This window comes from Lates calcarifer, linkage group LG20 (genome assembly GCF_001640805.2).
Source record: "Lates calcarifer isolate ASB-BC8 linkage group LG20, TLL_Latcal_v3, whole genome shotgun sequence".
Lineage (NCBI taxonomy): Eukaryota > Metazoa > Chordata > Actinopteri > Centropomidae > Lates > Lates calcarifer.
In genome coordinates this window covers 19,016,865-19,032,291 of record NC_066852.1, presented here as the reverse complement: position 1 = coordinate 19,032,291, position 15,427 = coordinate 19,016,865, and the positions used below count along the sequence as shown (strand labels likewise).

At 41.2% G+C, this 15,427-nt stretch overlaps 1 protein-coding gene across 1 annotated transcript; it reads left to right on the top strand.

The window, feature by feature from the left end:
- The first annotated feature begins 12,118 nt into the window (after positions 1-12,118).
- msx2b (muscle segment homeobox 2b) lies at positions 12,119-14,785 on the top strand. Its single transcript, XM_018692637.2, has 2 exons — positions 12,119-13,142; positions 13,653-14,785. Exons 1-2 carry the CDS (start codon positions 12,728-12,730, stop codon positions 14,108-14,110), a joined length of 873 nt encoding a protein of 290 aa, XP_018548153.1. The 5' UTR covers positions 12,119-12,727; the 3' UTR covers positions 14,111-14,785.
- Positions 14,786-15,427: the final 642 nt, after the last annotated feature.

Here is a 15,427-nt window from a genome sequence, read left to right as displayed (position 1 = left end):
TGTTAATAATGTTTTGACAGTTTTTTTCTTGGTGTTCTTCCATCTGGATGTTGAACAACAACAAATAAGCCATTAAGAGCCATTGCATTTTGATCCATAATGATTGCAATTGTATTTTTAAATTTAATCAACTGATATACGGTACATAAACATACCCAAAAAAGGTATTTTAATGTGAAAAAATAAACACAAACAGATATATAGAGATGCTGTTTTAACTACTCACACACAGTACAAAACAAAGTCATATATTCACGGCTTTCAAACCCAGCTCATCACTATCAAACCATCTTTACAGGACGAAGCAGGGCATGGCTGTTTTCCATACACAATTAAGATAAAGCTTCAACTGGCGCCCACCATTTTATTAAAAGGTTATTTCCAGATCTGTTCTCACACTGTGAAGACTCGGAACATGCAGCCATGAGAGATGCATAAGCCAACAAGATCCCCTCGTGGGTGGAATCAGTGAATCGGACAATTTGTGAAAGATATTAAAAGGAAATGTTCAATTTAAGACAACAAAGGTTGTATTTGAAATCCCTTCACTTGCAACTGTAACACTACCCTTTTACAATATGTGTGATGTGCTTTTAACAAAATGAATTAACCCCAGGTAGGTCCAAAGTTGTATTATCATCACACTGCCGGCCAATTTGCCTGGTTTGTTAACGTTAGCTGCAGGAAAGCCACATTCAGGAACTGCACAGTTGTATTTAGAGTTGCAGGGAGCCTGAACACTGTAACCTCTTGAGAGCTGTATGCAGTTGCAGAGGCTAATATCTGCCGCTGTCTCATTTTCTGTTTCCACAACACAGATTTTCTGATATGTGGGCGTGCAGGACATGGAGCTGAGCTGGGTAACCAAAGAAGTGTAGGGAGTAACACATTACCTCAGCTGCTGAGCATTAAGTAAAGTACTCTGATTACTCTTTCAGTGAGTAATATGTAATGTTACAGATTACAGTTTGCAGGAAACTTCCCCAGTACAGCTTAATAGTTATTTGTTCAAACCAAGTATCATCATTGGTAATGTCTTCTTGTTTTCATAGTGACACACGCCCTGACACACATCCATGCATGACTGCTCATTGGTACACACAGGCGTATGCAAGGATACATTCATTTGTTGTTTTTGTTCTCTACTTGGACTTCATTTCTTTTTTTCATCCATTTCACCCCTCACTTGCCTCAGATTTGACAGGGCTCCCAGTAGTTTGTTGAGGTAATTACCTGTAGACATGGTGCAGAACAAAGCAATCAGGGAGGGTCCCTAACTACGCTGTCTAGACTTGGTGTCTCGCTCCCTTCTCTCTGTGTCCCTCCATTTATTGTTTGACCCGTCGTCTGACCTGATGAGGAGTCAACCTTTAACTTGAAAGAGAACAGACGACACCAATTGTCTTCAGCTCATTAGTTGTCATTTATCCCTCAAATCAGAATGAAAAAACTGGTCTCTTTCAAACATTGTTCGATGTTTTTTTTTTCTTTGCTATATCAACAGATTTCAGCACCTCGAATGTTAAAGCGTAACATATCTAAGGTTCCTTACTTGGAGACAAACAACAGGGCAGCGCAGTAAAGAGACAGTTAGTCTGACCCGCTGTAATGGCCCTCCTTTGAAGTGGTGAAGATAGTGCTTGTAATCAGCTTAATTGATTGTAACAAGGCACCAGCACCAGAGAGTAAGATAGAGACAGAGCGCTGTGGGGTGGTTTTAGAGAATCAGTTGTGTTTGGGTAGAGTAGTAATTCACCATAATGACAGCCATTACTCCAAAGGTAAACAATGTCACTCACTTCCCCAAACTCTGGGTCAAGCTGGCAGATGCAGTCATTGTACTAAAACACTGCCACAGGGGAAATTACAAGCAAATAAGGTTTAAGTGCTACTCAAGTACTGTTGAATCATGAGCAATTGTCATTCAATTAGGAAGGAATAAAGTGAAGTGCAGCACAAACACTGTTGCATTAAGGAGCGATAAGCAGCACAGCTGATCTTACTTCAATCAAAACAGTGAGTGGAGCTGATGTTACACATGTGAACAAGTGTGGTCTAATTGACACATTTACTATGTAAACTGCACAAGCAGTTTATTTGTAACCCCCTGCCTCCCTCAGAATACCCCCACGTCTCTCTCTTCCTCTCTATTAGCCTGTGTCTTTCTTATTTGCTCTCTCTTTGTGCTTGTCTCATCATCTGGAGTTGATCATTCCATTTCCTGGCTGGTAATGCAGTCAACAATTATTTACAGATCAACAGACAGCCCAACTTAAAAGGCTTTGAGGGGACACCAACATGAGAGAAGTTAGCAGGAGTGAGTGAGAGAATATCCTAATTATGAAATCATTATTTTTGAGAAGTTGTCAATGTGCCAATCTCCAGTCTTTAAATCTCTAAACGAGCTGTAATATACATGTAAAATGTGATGGAGCATTACCATGTAGGAGATCATATTAACTGCTCTGTGTACTAATCCAAGAATGTGAATGAAAATATACAAATCCAAAATGTATTCTATCAATAAATGGTATAGAACATACGCATAATGAACCATAGAACAATTCTCGCAAAACAAACAGTAGCACTACGTTCGCTCGCCTTCTTTTCCGTAACTTTACATCGGGCACACTGCTGCCTGTGATGATTTTTCAAATGCTGATACCCTGAGAGGGAATGACGGGAGACTGACACAGAGAGCAGGTGGAGACAGACACAGCTGATAAAAACTCAGTGGGATTTGTCCTGGTAGAAATACAAATACAAACCTAACTTAATGTGAGCTAGTTCATTCTACCATTCTCCTCTTTCTCTCTCTCCTTCTCGCTTGGTATTTTGCAACTGTATAATATCAGCAGCACCGCTGCTATAAAATATGTATAGGGGAAACACTGCAGACAAAGTTGGCATCTTGGTCACAGCTCAGTTATCTCTCTTGCTGGTCTGTTGACACTGTCAGCTGCTTTTAACTTGTCATAACACCGGTAATTTCAGCCTTAGCTGTGTCCGTTCTCAGGGCAAGCATACAGTTCTCACCTGACACCGGAGTGGAGAGAATCTGAGCGACTCACACTGCCTGCGTCACGCTGTCGCTCTGCTCTCCATTTTCATCAAGTATCTAACACCACAATTAGTTTTGTTGTTTGGTCATTTCAAGACAAGATCTGGTTGTAAAGTTTATAGCCTGTTGCTCTGTTGCTCCTGCAGTGCTCTGTGTGAACAGTGATACAGCTAAAAAAAAAAAAAAAAAAAAAAAAAAGTGTAACAACGCATCAACTGATTCTCTGTTGTAAAAATAATTGCAGTTTTTGCACAGTAGCTCAAAACACAATTGCGGTTCAATTTCAATAAATGGTTCAGCCCTATCTGACATTATTACCTTTTAAGTACAGTGTGCGCATATAGTTCTATACACATCCAGCAGATATGGAGCTGATGTTTCTGGTGAATCCAAGTTCAATATTCACTCTCCTTTTAGCTCTGTTTTAGTTAGTTTTAGCTCTTTTTGGGCTCCACCAACTCTGTTGAGCTTTATCATTGAGAACAGCTGTCTACTGGAAATCACACTGCCGACACTGATCGGATTGAATCAAAACACTGAAGTTAAGGAAGGAACAACTTGCACAACAGATAGGAAATGAGAATCGGGTGATAATTATTTGTGTGTTTGTTACTATGAATAACCACTTTTTACATGTGTGTAGTCAACTGAATCACTGTTAAAGGACTGGTGTGTCAGATTTAGCGGCATCTAATAATGTGGTTGCAGATTGCAACTCTAAAAATGATTTCCTTCTCTCTCTTTCTCTCTCTCTCTCTCTCTTAAACTGTCTTCCTCTATTTTGTAAAACTACGGTCTGGTTCAACTTTGCATGCACACACAAACGTGGTAAGAGAGGGAGACATTTTTGGTGCAGTGACTTTTGTTCTCACTTCCAGAAAACATACTGCTGTGTAACTGAAGGTTACAAAGGATTTATTTAAAGTCTCTCTGATCATCTGATTGCTGTGTTGCTTTCTCTAATGGACTCCATTCTAGCAGTGCCTTAAGTCTAGCTTATTTTCAGATCATGCTGATTTTTTTTTTTTTTTTTTTGGTCAAACACACCTTGAACCAATTAATCCAAGACCAAGCATAGCAACAAAAGAATCACTCCCAATGCTGGCTTCAGCAGCAGCAACTTGTTACACTGTGTGCCACCTTGCTAACGCCCATAATGAGCTGGAGCTGGTTTTGCCATTCTGCAGTGAATGATAAATAAATATGACATAAATAAATAATAGAATTTAGTATAAAGAACAACACACATCATTGCTATACTAGGGCATATACAGTGTAAATTCATACTGACAGAATAAAAAGAATGTAGATATACATGTGTATTAGAGCAACAACTTAGAACTACAATGATGCAAATTTTCTAGAATTTTCTAGAATTTGCATCATCAAACATATGGATTCATGTGTTATAGGTGTGATCAAAGCTGACACCCTTCATCCACTCTGAAAGCCACTGAAGTGCCATAATGTTGTTAGCCAAAAATCCAGCAGCAGCATTATGTATGAATTGCTAAAGTAAGCTCAAAGTTAATAAGTCCTTTTCATTTTTACCCTGAAGGGGGTCAAGGCAAGGCTGTCCAAACTCCTCACCATTATTTACACTTTCTGTTAAGCTTCTTTCTCTGCCTTTCACTTCCTGTGTTATGGCTGTAAGGTGAAGCAGATAAATTGGACTAGTATCTTGGTAATTGCCATCCTGCCAGTCAGTCACAGTCCAGCAACAAGCCCCTGTTGCTCCATTTCAAAGGGCGCATGCAGAGGTTTGTGACCTATGACCATGTAGGCGAGGAAAGGGTCACCACAAAGGATCCCAGTGGCAGTTCTCGCTCTACAGGGTTGGAGCAAAGATCAGCATGGTTGTGTGTTTGTGTGCTCTGGATTCGCTATCATATTCTAGCTCTGTCCTTGGTCCTACTGAGTCTGGCGTCTTTCTCTCATTAAACAGCGGTGAGTCTGAGTTTCGAGTCTGCTCCAGCGCACACACACACACACACAAGCATGCAGTCAGAGGGGAAGGATTTTATTAATTAAGAGAATCTGGATCTACAGGACTGCCAGTCTGTCAATCATAGAGCCTCCCAACGATTCAAACAATCAGCTGCTGGGTTAGTTAGTCAGCCCAGAGGTTATCCAGTCACCTGCGTATAAGCTGTCTGAAACACCAGCCAGCTAACCGGTGAGTCAGTAAGCCAGCCAGTCCGCTCCAAACTGCTGACCTTTAAAACAGTTACGACCAGCTTTGATGTCCCCTCTTCCTTGTTTTGGCAGAGCTGCTGATTTGTTTATTCAGTTAAGTGCTTTGTTCTTTATGACTCTATAAAAGAAGCACTCACTACACACTCCAATAGCAAAGCTGCACACACTAATTTTGCCACAAGGTAGTTAAACACAAATGCACATACAGACTGAAACATGAATCTCAGTAAAGATGAATGGACGTTTAATGTCACACTGTAAATCTCGAGAGGTTGGCAGCATATATGAAAGGAGATGACGAGGGACAAAAGCCAAGAAACTATTGTTGTAATGGACAAATTTTAAAGGGAGAGAGAAGTTTTCAAGACTCAAATTGAAAATGCACTTAAGTATTTGCAGCAGAATGTTGTAATCAAAAGCTTTATCACTCATTATTCTTATTATAACCATTTAAACCATGAGTAATCTGGTCCTGCAAATGAAAACTCTACACACTTTGCAGGTTTTAGGGTTAATGCAGATGAACCTGACTTCAAGCAACAAGCTGTAACATAAACCAAAGGATCAAAAAACATTTCAAATGGTTTTGGATGTAAATAAAGGAGACATTTTTAGTTACTCCGTCTAGTCACATTAACCAAAAGACTCTCTTTATTGTTGTTGCACAGATAAACTATATTTGTCTCGCTTCTGTTCCTGTGTGTAAGCACATTTCACTCTCATAGAACCCAAAGAGTGCGTGTAACGCAGTCATAATAGCTGGGAAAGTTGTGGCTTTTTCTACCATGAAATGTTATTGGCTGTAATGAGACAAAAATTTCTTTTAAGGAGATTTGTTTTTGTGGTTTAAGTTGTTTGTTGTGTGGAAGGTGGATTTCCCCAATCTCTGGAAAACTTCCCAGAATGCTGTGCATGTTCACACGATCACATGCAACCCACACACACACGCAGGCACACACAAATTCTGTAAAGGCACACTCGCCCTTCCAGCGCCACTTAAAAACAATTATACCATTTCAGTGCCTCTCCATAATAACAAGCCTTCTTGTGATTTACACGGCGGCCTCGTCCTAAATCCTACCTGTCAGAACTGATTAAGATATAGTGTGTCAAAGGGAATCTACATGGTTGTGAGAGGAACAGATGGCCCCTGGCTACTCTCTCGCTCTCTGCAGAGGTTGGGGGATTGACACGGAAACTGCAGTCATGAGGCCTGTGATGCACACTGAGTCATACAGTAAAAGTCTGATGATGCTCCTAGTCTCTGATCCTGATGGCACTGCATGGTTAATTTCCAAGAGTCTAAATGTCAAGTCCGCTAAGAGTTACTTGATTTCAATTCCCAGCAACTGGGAAAATGCCACATGGATCTCCTTAAGGCATGGTTAGGTTTTCTGCACGGACCGTCACAAGGACATTAGCTGACTTGGAATCGTGACGAGAAAACGTTTGGAGCTTTTATACTCCGTCCTGGGTTTCTCCTTGCGGCAGACCAATATCCTTTTAAACTGTAGGAGGTAGCCCCTCAAAGTTCTCAATTTTTCCTGCACATCTGCGTCCACATAGTTAGCAAATGTCCCATGTGCATGAATGTTCGAAAACCTGCCACATGGGACCCTTGCAAAGGGCGTGTCTGCTGGTGTGATGTCACTGTGGCACTGTGCAGACCCATCAAGCATAAATCAAGCATTGGCCTGAACAATGCACAATACTGCACTTATTAAAATTACTGTACAGAACAATTGTAGAAGATTATTTTCATGCTTGATAAGTAACCAAGGTGAGCATCAGTCTACAGAGCTGACCCTTCATACCTATACTGTGCTGAGAGTTCATGACATTAGGGATTACCTGCATAGGGAAAGAATGCACACCTATCTGCACTTTTTTATAGGGTGCAAGAACAGTTAAGATGTGCCTGAGTTTGAATGCCGAATAACCTTCAAGGTGTAATATTTTAGTCATGAATTGAAAGGAAGACCTGATAATAATGGGTCATGGTGAGGTGAAGCTGTGAGCCTAAATTAGTAGATAAATATATAGACAGAGTGTTCAAAGCTTCAAAGTGCAGGGAACAGTTCCAACAAACATAATTGCAGTTGGCAATTACCCAAGCAATTATCACCTTCAGAAGAACAGTTTGTTACATAGTGTGGGAGAGAGACAGGAACTAATACATTCTTTTTGGCATGAAACAAATTTCTCTAGATGTTTGTTTGAGGGAGTGCACTAGGCATGTGTGAAATCTGTAATGTAAAGGTGATATGTGACATGTTCTTTCACGTGTACTACATGTGTCTGGTTCAGTGTATTCACTAAAGCAGTCCTCTTCACTGTTTTCAGAGATTGTCAGCAAGGTCCTCATACACTCAAAGATATTAAGCATATAGCCAACTCATATGATATAGCTATTAAGGTTGACAAATTTCTGTCATCTCACATTATATATCATCATATTGCCCAACACTTGTTATGAATGTACATGTCAATTTGGCTTTATGTAGATATGTGAATATGTCCTCCACTCAACCCCTACAGTGACTTACTGTATACTCTCCTGCCAGTTTTCTCAGTAGCCCTCCCCTGTAGGCTCACCGTAATCAGCTGACTATCCTGTAACATAGCCCAGAGCTGAGTCAAGCAACAGATTGCCTCCTTCTCTTGTCATTAGCAAAGTGGGCATCAATCTTTCACATTACAGGAGGCCTCATTCTCTGGCTTCTGAATAGATCTGTCTCCAGTGTTAACAGCTAATTGGCCCTGGCGCCATTGTAGCATTCAAGGTAGTCATTTAGGTGAATTACAGGCAGAGGCTCTGAGGGCTAGGGAAGCTCAAGAGAGACAGAGGGAGGGGCGTGGGTGACAGTAAGATCATTTGGATCCAAGTAAAACAGTGTGATTATATTGCGTGTGTATGTGTCAGTCAATATTTATAACACGTCCCACTGGTTTGACAAGTTACTTGTCTTACTGAGAAGAATGTGATTTAACTGAATGTACAGCATTATGCAGCAAGTGTGTTTGTTAACTGCATGTTTGTGAATATGTATGAGTGTCTGGATGTGTGCAGGTAAGATATATGCTTTACAAAGCAGGACTGAGGTAAATTTTATTGTATGATTAATATGATGTAATTTATTGTTTACCAAATGTCAGCAAAATCATGTCATAGATTACAAAATGGTATAGTCCAAGTTAATGTTTTTAGGATTTTTTTTTTTTTTTGACTTCACTTATCTTCAGCATTTTGGCCTTGGCAGTGGTATGCACTCTGCTGAATGTCATTCTATTTACAACTGTGTTTTATCAGATCATGTCATATACTATGTCATTCATTATATAGTAATATATCAGCCTTCACTTGGGTGTTGACAGGAGGAGTTATAGTTATATCTACAAACAATTACATTATAACAAACCATCTATTAAATGTTTATGTACCGCGTGTATTGTAAGCAAGCCTACAGAAGCTAACCATATCAAGTAAATTTTACTTTAATGTGCTAAAGGGCGGCCCTGCAATGGACTGGCGATCTGTCCAGGGTGTATCCTGCTTCTCGCCCAATGTCAGCTGAGATAGCCTCCAGCCTCCCCATGACCCTTAACGGATAAGTGATAAAGATAATGAATGAGTGAATGAGCCAAAGGGCATTTTAGCCTTTAGGCCGTACAGCACAACACCCTCTATCCTCAGACTTTTGTTTCAGATAAACCATGTAATCACAGCATCCCTGCCCCACGTCCTTCTTTCTCCCCCCATTTCTTTTCACATCTCATCTATGCAGCATTTAATACAGACAAAAACAGCCCAAAAAACTTGCTGAAAAACTCACACAATTTGTGCACTATGAATTAGTTTATTTTATCTTATTTTTTTACCAGCAGTAATGAACCAAGGTTTTTCTTGATCTTGACAGGCACCAGGTCTTAGACTGAGGAAGGGTTCAGCATAATAAAAGCAGCAAACTTCAAGAGGAACTGACAACAAACGCTTTATAGGATTACATAAATTTACATATTGTTACAGTCCTGCAAAGTCACTTATCTTAGCGATATAACCGATCACATTTTAATATTTTAACATGTTGCTTTAACTTCGCACCACCTAAGTATCATTACAGATAGTAAAATTTGCTGGTGTGATGGCATGAATGAGTGTTTTAATGGGAATGTAAATAGTGTGTGAGTGCGGCCCAGCCTGCTGATTATCCCAACCAAACATTCCACCACTTCAAAGCCTCTGCTGTAATTACAATGCTCTGAGGTGTGCCCGACCCACACAACCAGAGGCGTCTCACCTTCGCTGTCACACACAGACCTGCACATATTGTACAGACATCCACACAGTACACACATATACACACACACACACACACACACACACACAAACATGCTCAGACAAATTGCTTTCGCTATTATCAGGCTTAAATGATATTATGGAAAGAAGGAAGTGGGATGTGTGGGTAATTTTGCTACACCCAGGAGAGCACCCCTCTCATTTCTTCCCCTCCTCCTCCTCCTCCTTCCTTCCTTCCTTCCCTCCTTTATTCCTCCTTCTTCTTCTCTTGCAAAATTCTTTTTTGAATCCACAGTCACACAAAGCCATGGTATAATTTGCATGTCTAATTTGTATTTAACATGCAGTATCTATCTGTTCACATGCTTCATCTCAGATTTTGTATTGGGTTGCGTTGGGCCTGATTTTGTTTGTGGATGTGTTGTCAGTACAGGCTGTGGCTCGTATTGGTGTCTGATGGCTTGTGGTTTCCGAATAACACAATCAAATGAGTGCCAGCAGTTTCTGTGATTAGAATATCTGCAATTGGCAGTTTTCCTCTCGTTACAGGATTAAAAGACGGATTGACACACTAGCCAAGTAATTTTTTTATATCCTTCCCTATTAGGCCTGACTCTGATCACGCTGCCTGTTTTCTGTTACCTTTTCCAAAGATTTCTCATCTGATTGATGGACCTGTAGCAGGATTTAAAAATAATCTCTTTCAGTTTGACTGAGAGGATTTTTATGTCAACAGTGAGATCAAATATGGTGAGAAGGAAGGAAAGAAAGAGAGGGTGGACAGACTGAAGGAGCCAAATAAAGAGAGAAAGGATGCAAGGAAGGAAGGACAGAGGGTCAGGGGGAAGCTAAAGAACAGGAATAAAAAGTTTATGAAGGAAGAGACAGAGGACAGGAGGAAACGACGAGGAAAAACGAAATGCAGCAGACGAAGATACACAACTGAAGTTTTCAAGCACAACAAAGTTGCAAGGATGAGGACAGGAGGGAAGGAAAGAAGGAAACATGCCGCTGACACTCAGCCAAGAACGAGCTCTGTGAATAATGACTGACAAGGTGCCTTCGGGGCGTGCGGGCACAGCCAGAGCAAAAAAGGGAGAGAGAGAGAGAGAGAAGGAGAGGGTGGAGGTGGGGATCCTGCACAGAGCTGCAAGAAAAAAAGGCAACAGTTTCTCCCCTGAGGAGTCAGTTCTTTCATCTGGCCGCTCACTGGCGCCTTCACAAACCTCTGATTGTCTGTGAAATAACCCCACTTTAATAAGGCAGCAGTAGCAGTCTCCTGGGAAATGAGTCCTGCCGTCCTGCCACACAGTCCAAATAGCTGCTCTCAGGCCTGCTGGCTAAACATAAAAATGCAGACAAAAATTGAGCATTTACTGTATATAAATCTATCCTCAGGGATGTTTGGGGGGGTGTGCTTTTTAAAGAATGGCTGTATTGAAAAGGAAAAACTTGTGAGCATCTGTATTTATCTCTTAAGTTCTCAAGTGAGACTTTTTCCTATAGTGAGTTTTAAGGAAAACAATTGGGAAAGCAGCTCTTGTAGGAGGCTGTGTATGAAGGAGGCACACATACAAACACGCACTCTTACTGATTCTACCACTTGGGCATTGGCAGATTATGACTGTGGATCGGACCTTGTGATGTGAGTTAGCGATTAATTATCATTCAGAGACAGAACAGCTCTAATTAGCAATGGTCTGGGTGTTAAATACGTGCAATTAGGAGACAGATAAGAAATTACTTAAATAAGCATGACCATGGGAAAAAAAATCTTAAGATAAGTGAAGCATCCTTTCAGCTTAAAATACTTATACCATCATCAAAGGGCCGATTCTTCAGATAAACTGCTGGAACAAGTGTAATGTTCTCCATCAGGACTCAGGCACTTTCATCTGACATAACGTGAAATTGTCCATGGAAAAATCCCAGTGAGTTACTTCATGAGAATCACAATGAGTTACTTCATGTCTAATGTGCGTAGAAAATGGGACTGAATCATAGGACAAGAAGATGAATGAGTCGGCTAAAGACGTGCAGAGAGGCATGTGAATGTCTCATCCAGTTTGTGTCCAGACACCAGCTGGACCGAGCTGAGGACTTTAAAAACTAAATCTGTAATTTAGTGAAGTAATATACTCTGTAATTTGAGTGTGACACCCTTCTTTTAATGCTGGACTGACAGAGCACACAACGGCATAGTGAGTTACAACTGGAAAGTCCCAATAAAGGGAACAGCAAACAAATCAGAAAGGGAGATAAAGAAGAAAAGGGATCAGTGTTTCATCCTGGGTGTAATTCTCCATAATTATCTGCATGGGGCCCATGTTTACACATGCAGTCTCATGAGGTTAGAGTTAGAGCTAATCCATTACTGAAGCTTAACATGTGATAATGTTGTGGCACAGCTATTGTTGCTGCAGCCTGTGTCCCTAAATTCATTTAATCAACCAAAGAGGCGACATGAAGGCAAGTCATCAAGTTTTCTGATTTTCACAGAACAAAAGCTATTTATTTATTTGACACACATCTGGATTTTTTTTCTCCACTTTGTTATGATACAAAACAGAATAGCTGTTAGCAGAGAACAGCTGTAGGAGGTGAGAAGAGTCATTCTGATACACTAATCCAAGTCGAAATGTAATCAAATAAAGACAAACTTTCTAAACATTTTTAAATTAGTTTTTATTTTTACCTGCTTGGGGAGTGACGACCTCCTTGAACTACCCCTGTGAACTCTTAGGACTTTAGCTGCTTTCAAGTGCTTCACGTAACCTTCTACATCAGACAATCAAAACACCTGAGAAAATGACCTGATGCACAATTATGCGGTTTGGTCATTGATAATAATAATGATCTAAATAATTATAATAATAACAACAACAATAACATTAAATTATCTGTGGTCTGATGCTCTGCGATCTTCAGAACAAAACAAGCATCTTATGTTTCCGACCGTCTCTGAAGGCAACAGCTGCCCACTCATAAACATTTTGGGCGGCACTGATTGGTCAAAGTTGAACCGTGTCAACGTGATGCGTCTTCATACTCCCACTTACTACTTGACTTGACAGCTCGACAACATTGCGCTCGCCGGAGCAGTCTCACCTGGCTCCAACTTTTGTCTCGCACACTCGGAGTTCACGTTCCGTTTATTTATTTATTTTTCTTGCATGAGACCTGGAAGAAAGATGGCCTCACGGGAAGACTTGGGTTGCAGCAATTCGTCCGAGGAGGACAGTAACCGCGCGGCCTTGGCAGAGGGAACAGCGGAGGAGAAGAAGACGACGACATCTCCGGCAGCGGTGCGTCGGCATCACCCGTTCAGCGTGGAGGCGCTCATGGCCGGGAGAAAGACGAACAGCCGCGGCGGAGAGTCCACCTGCTGTAAACCTGCAGAGGGAGGTCCCGTGGCGGTGTCCCCTGCGGGTTTAAACTCTCTGTATATATGTCGAGATGCGTGCAGCCCTCCCGAGGGGAGCCGAATGAGCTTGACGACTGCGCCTTCGTCGCCGGTAAAATCCGAGGCATCTGAGTCAGAGGACTGCGCACCCTGGGTCACCAACAGTTCGTTTTCCACACAGCCTCGTAAGTTTATCCCTCTCCATGAAACATTATGAAACCTGTCTGATTTAGTCTCTCTCTTATTTCATCAACATACCTTCTTCTCAAGTGTTATCCTGCAGCTTACAACATGAAAAGTTACCTTTAAGCCTGAACAAATGGACTGATTATGGATGAGACACATTCATTTCTTATCATTTAAGTTGACTAAAATGTGATTCTCCACAAGCTGTGCTGCAATAATGTCTCTTAATGGACAGAGTTAAGGAGTTTAGCAAATAAAGCCAGAAATCTGTTTAAAATCAACCAATTACTCCAGATCAGTCATATATTCAGCATGTTTGAGATTAATGTGTGGAAAAAATGGGACATATTCATGAAATGTAGCCTCTAAGAACAAAGTGTGTCCTGACATTCAACTATCAACTTACTATACTCAAGTATAGCCAACTGATCAGTAAATGGCCTACAAGAGGGACACTCAAAATCCACAACTAATCAACAGGATTCTATTATCTCTATCTCTTCTCTCAGGTCACATCAGTCCTGCCTGTCAGTTGAGGAAACACAAGACCAACCGAAAGCCCCGCACGCCATTCACCACGTCCCAGCTCCTGGCCCTGGAGAGGAAGTTCAGGCAGAAGCAGTACCTGTCCATCGCTGAGCGGGCCGAGTTCTCCTCCTCCCTGACCCTGACGGAGACCCAGGTGAAGATTTGGTTCCAGAATCGCCGGGCGAAAGCCAAGAGGCTCCAGGAGGCCGAACTGGAGAAACTCAAGATGGCCGCTGACGCCAAGACGGCGGCGGTGGCGGCTGCCGCTGCTGGAGCTTTACACCCTGGCTTTACGTTACCGCTGTCGCTGGGGGCCGTGTCGCTGTATGGACAGTCGTACTCTGCCTACCACAACCACCACCATAGACCCATACTGCCCATATCACCTTTAGGACTGTACGCCGCTCCACTGGGCTACAGCATGTACCACTTATCATAAAAATGGAAATATCTTTTGACTTTGGTGAAATGTGCTTCAGTGCATTTCCCTGGATTCCCAAAAATGACCACAAAGGATGTGTGGCTGACATTTTAAAAATCAGTGTTTATAAAATATCTGCTGCACAAGGAGTGCTTGAAAATCAACTTTATGAGCACTTCAAGTCAAATTAGAAAATCTATTTTTTCCCACAGCGGGAAGTGTCCTCTTGCCCCTTTGGACTGCCTGTTTACATGACTTATCTATAGGAGGAGGGGTGTGACTGTCCAGCTTTTTATACTCTCCACTTGTTTACTCCTGCAATAATTGAGCTGGGCGAGCACTTGCACTGGGCACAAGAACACAGACTACAACTTTTCACTACAGCCTTAAAAAACAAACAAACAAACAAAAACTCATCAGATACAGTGCCTCGAGTCGAAAAGGGCCTTAATATCTGACACTTTGTAGACTTATACGGATGAATGAGTGTGTCAGCAGCTCAGGCCAAATGAAACATATCACTGAAGCATTCTTTTAATTCTGCCAAGAGTGTCTGCCTTGAACAACTGTCAAATTCAGGTTTGTGGTGTTGTCGAGACAGCAAGGTTTAACTCTCAGTTTACTCATCACAATGAAAACTTTACACCACTGTTCATGTTCTGTGTCTCGTAGCAATAAAAACATTTTCAACTCCCCTCATTTCCTTTATAGAGCGTAAACATATTTATTCTCTTTGAAATACAGTGCTGGAAATATACGAATGCCTAATGTTGTATATTTATGATATAATATGGTACAAAATGTCTGACCAAAATTGTATTTATATTGTCCCTCTTCCTGAACGTCCCTTTGAAAGGGCCTAACACTGTGCTATGCAGTTTTTCCACCAATGATATATCATTCAGATGAACAAAACAATCAAAGCCTTTCAGACTGTTTCTTTTCAGTAAATGACATTTAATGTTATGTATAAAAAATAAAGTGACAATATGTAAACAAAAAGTCATATTTTAAGTAACTTACTATTGAAAACAAGCAGCTATTGCACATTTTTTCCTTCATCTTCAGCCCTGTGCAGATACAGTGTGCGTGTGTGCGTTTGTGTGGTTTAATCCCACGTCTGTGTTTCCCATCAGACAGTGGTCAGTTCAAGGCAATGTTTGACAAAACCATAAGTGATATCCATAAATTATCCCGCTTCACAGATAGTTCCCGTTATTACTGAGCTGTCGTTTACCACACTTGTCAAACTTTAGTTTTTTTTTTTCCCCTTCTCATCTCAAAGCTGCATTACACTTTTATAATGATGCTGTGTTTATACAGAAATACATTCTG

Excerpts from the sequence above, each read along its gene's own strand:
- msx2b (XM_018692637.2), top strand. The coding sequence starts at position 12,728 with ATGAGACCTGGAAGAAAGATGGCCTCACGGGAAGACTTGGGTTGCAGC. Across the intron at positions 13,143-13,652 it reads TTCGTTTTCCACACAGCCTC|GTCACATCAGTCCTGCCTGT; the intron begins GTAAGTTTATCC and ends CTCTTCTCTCAG.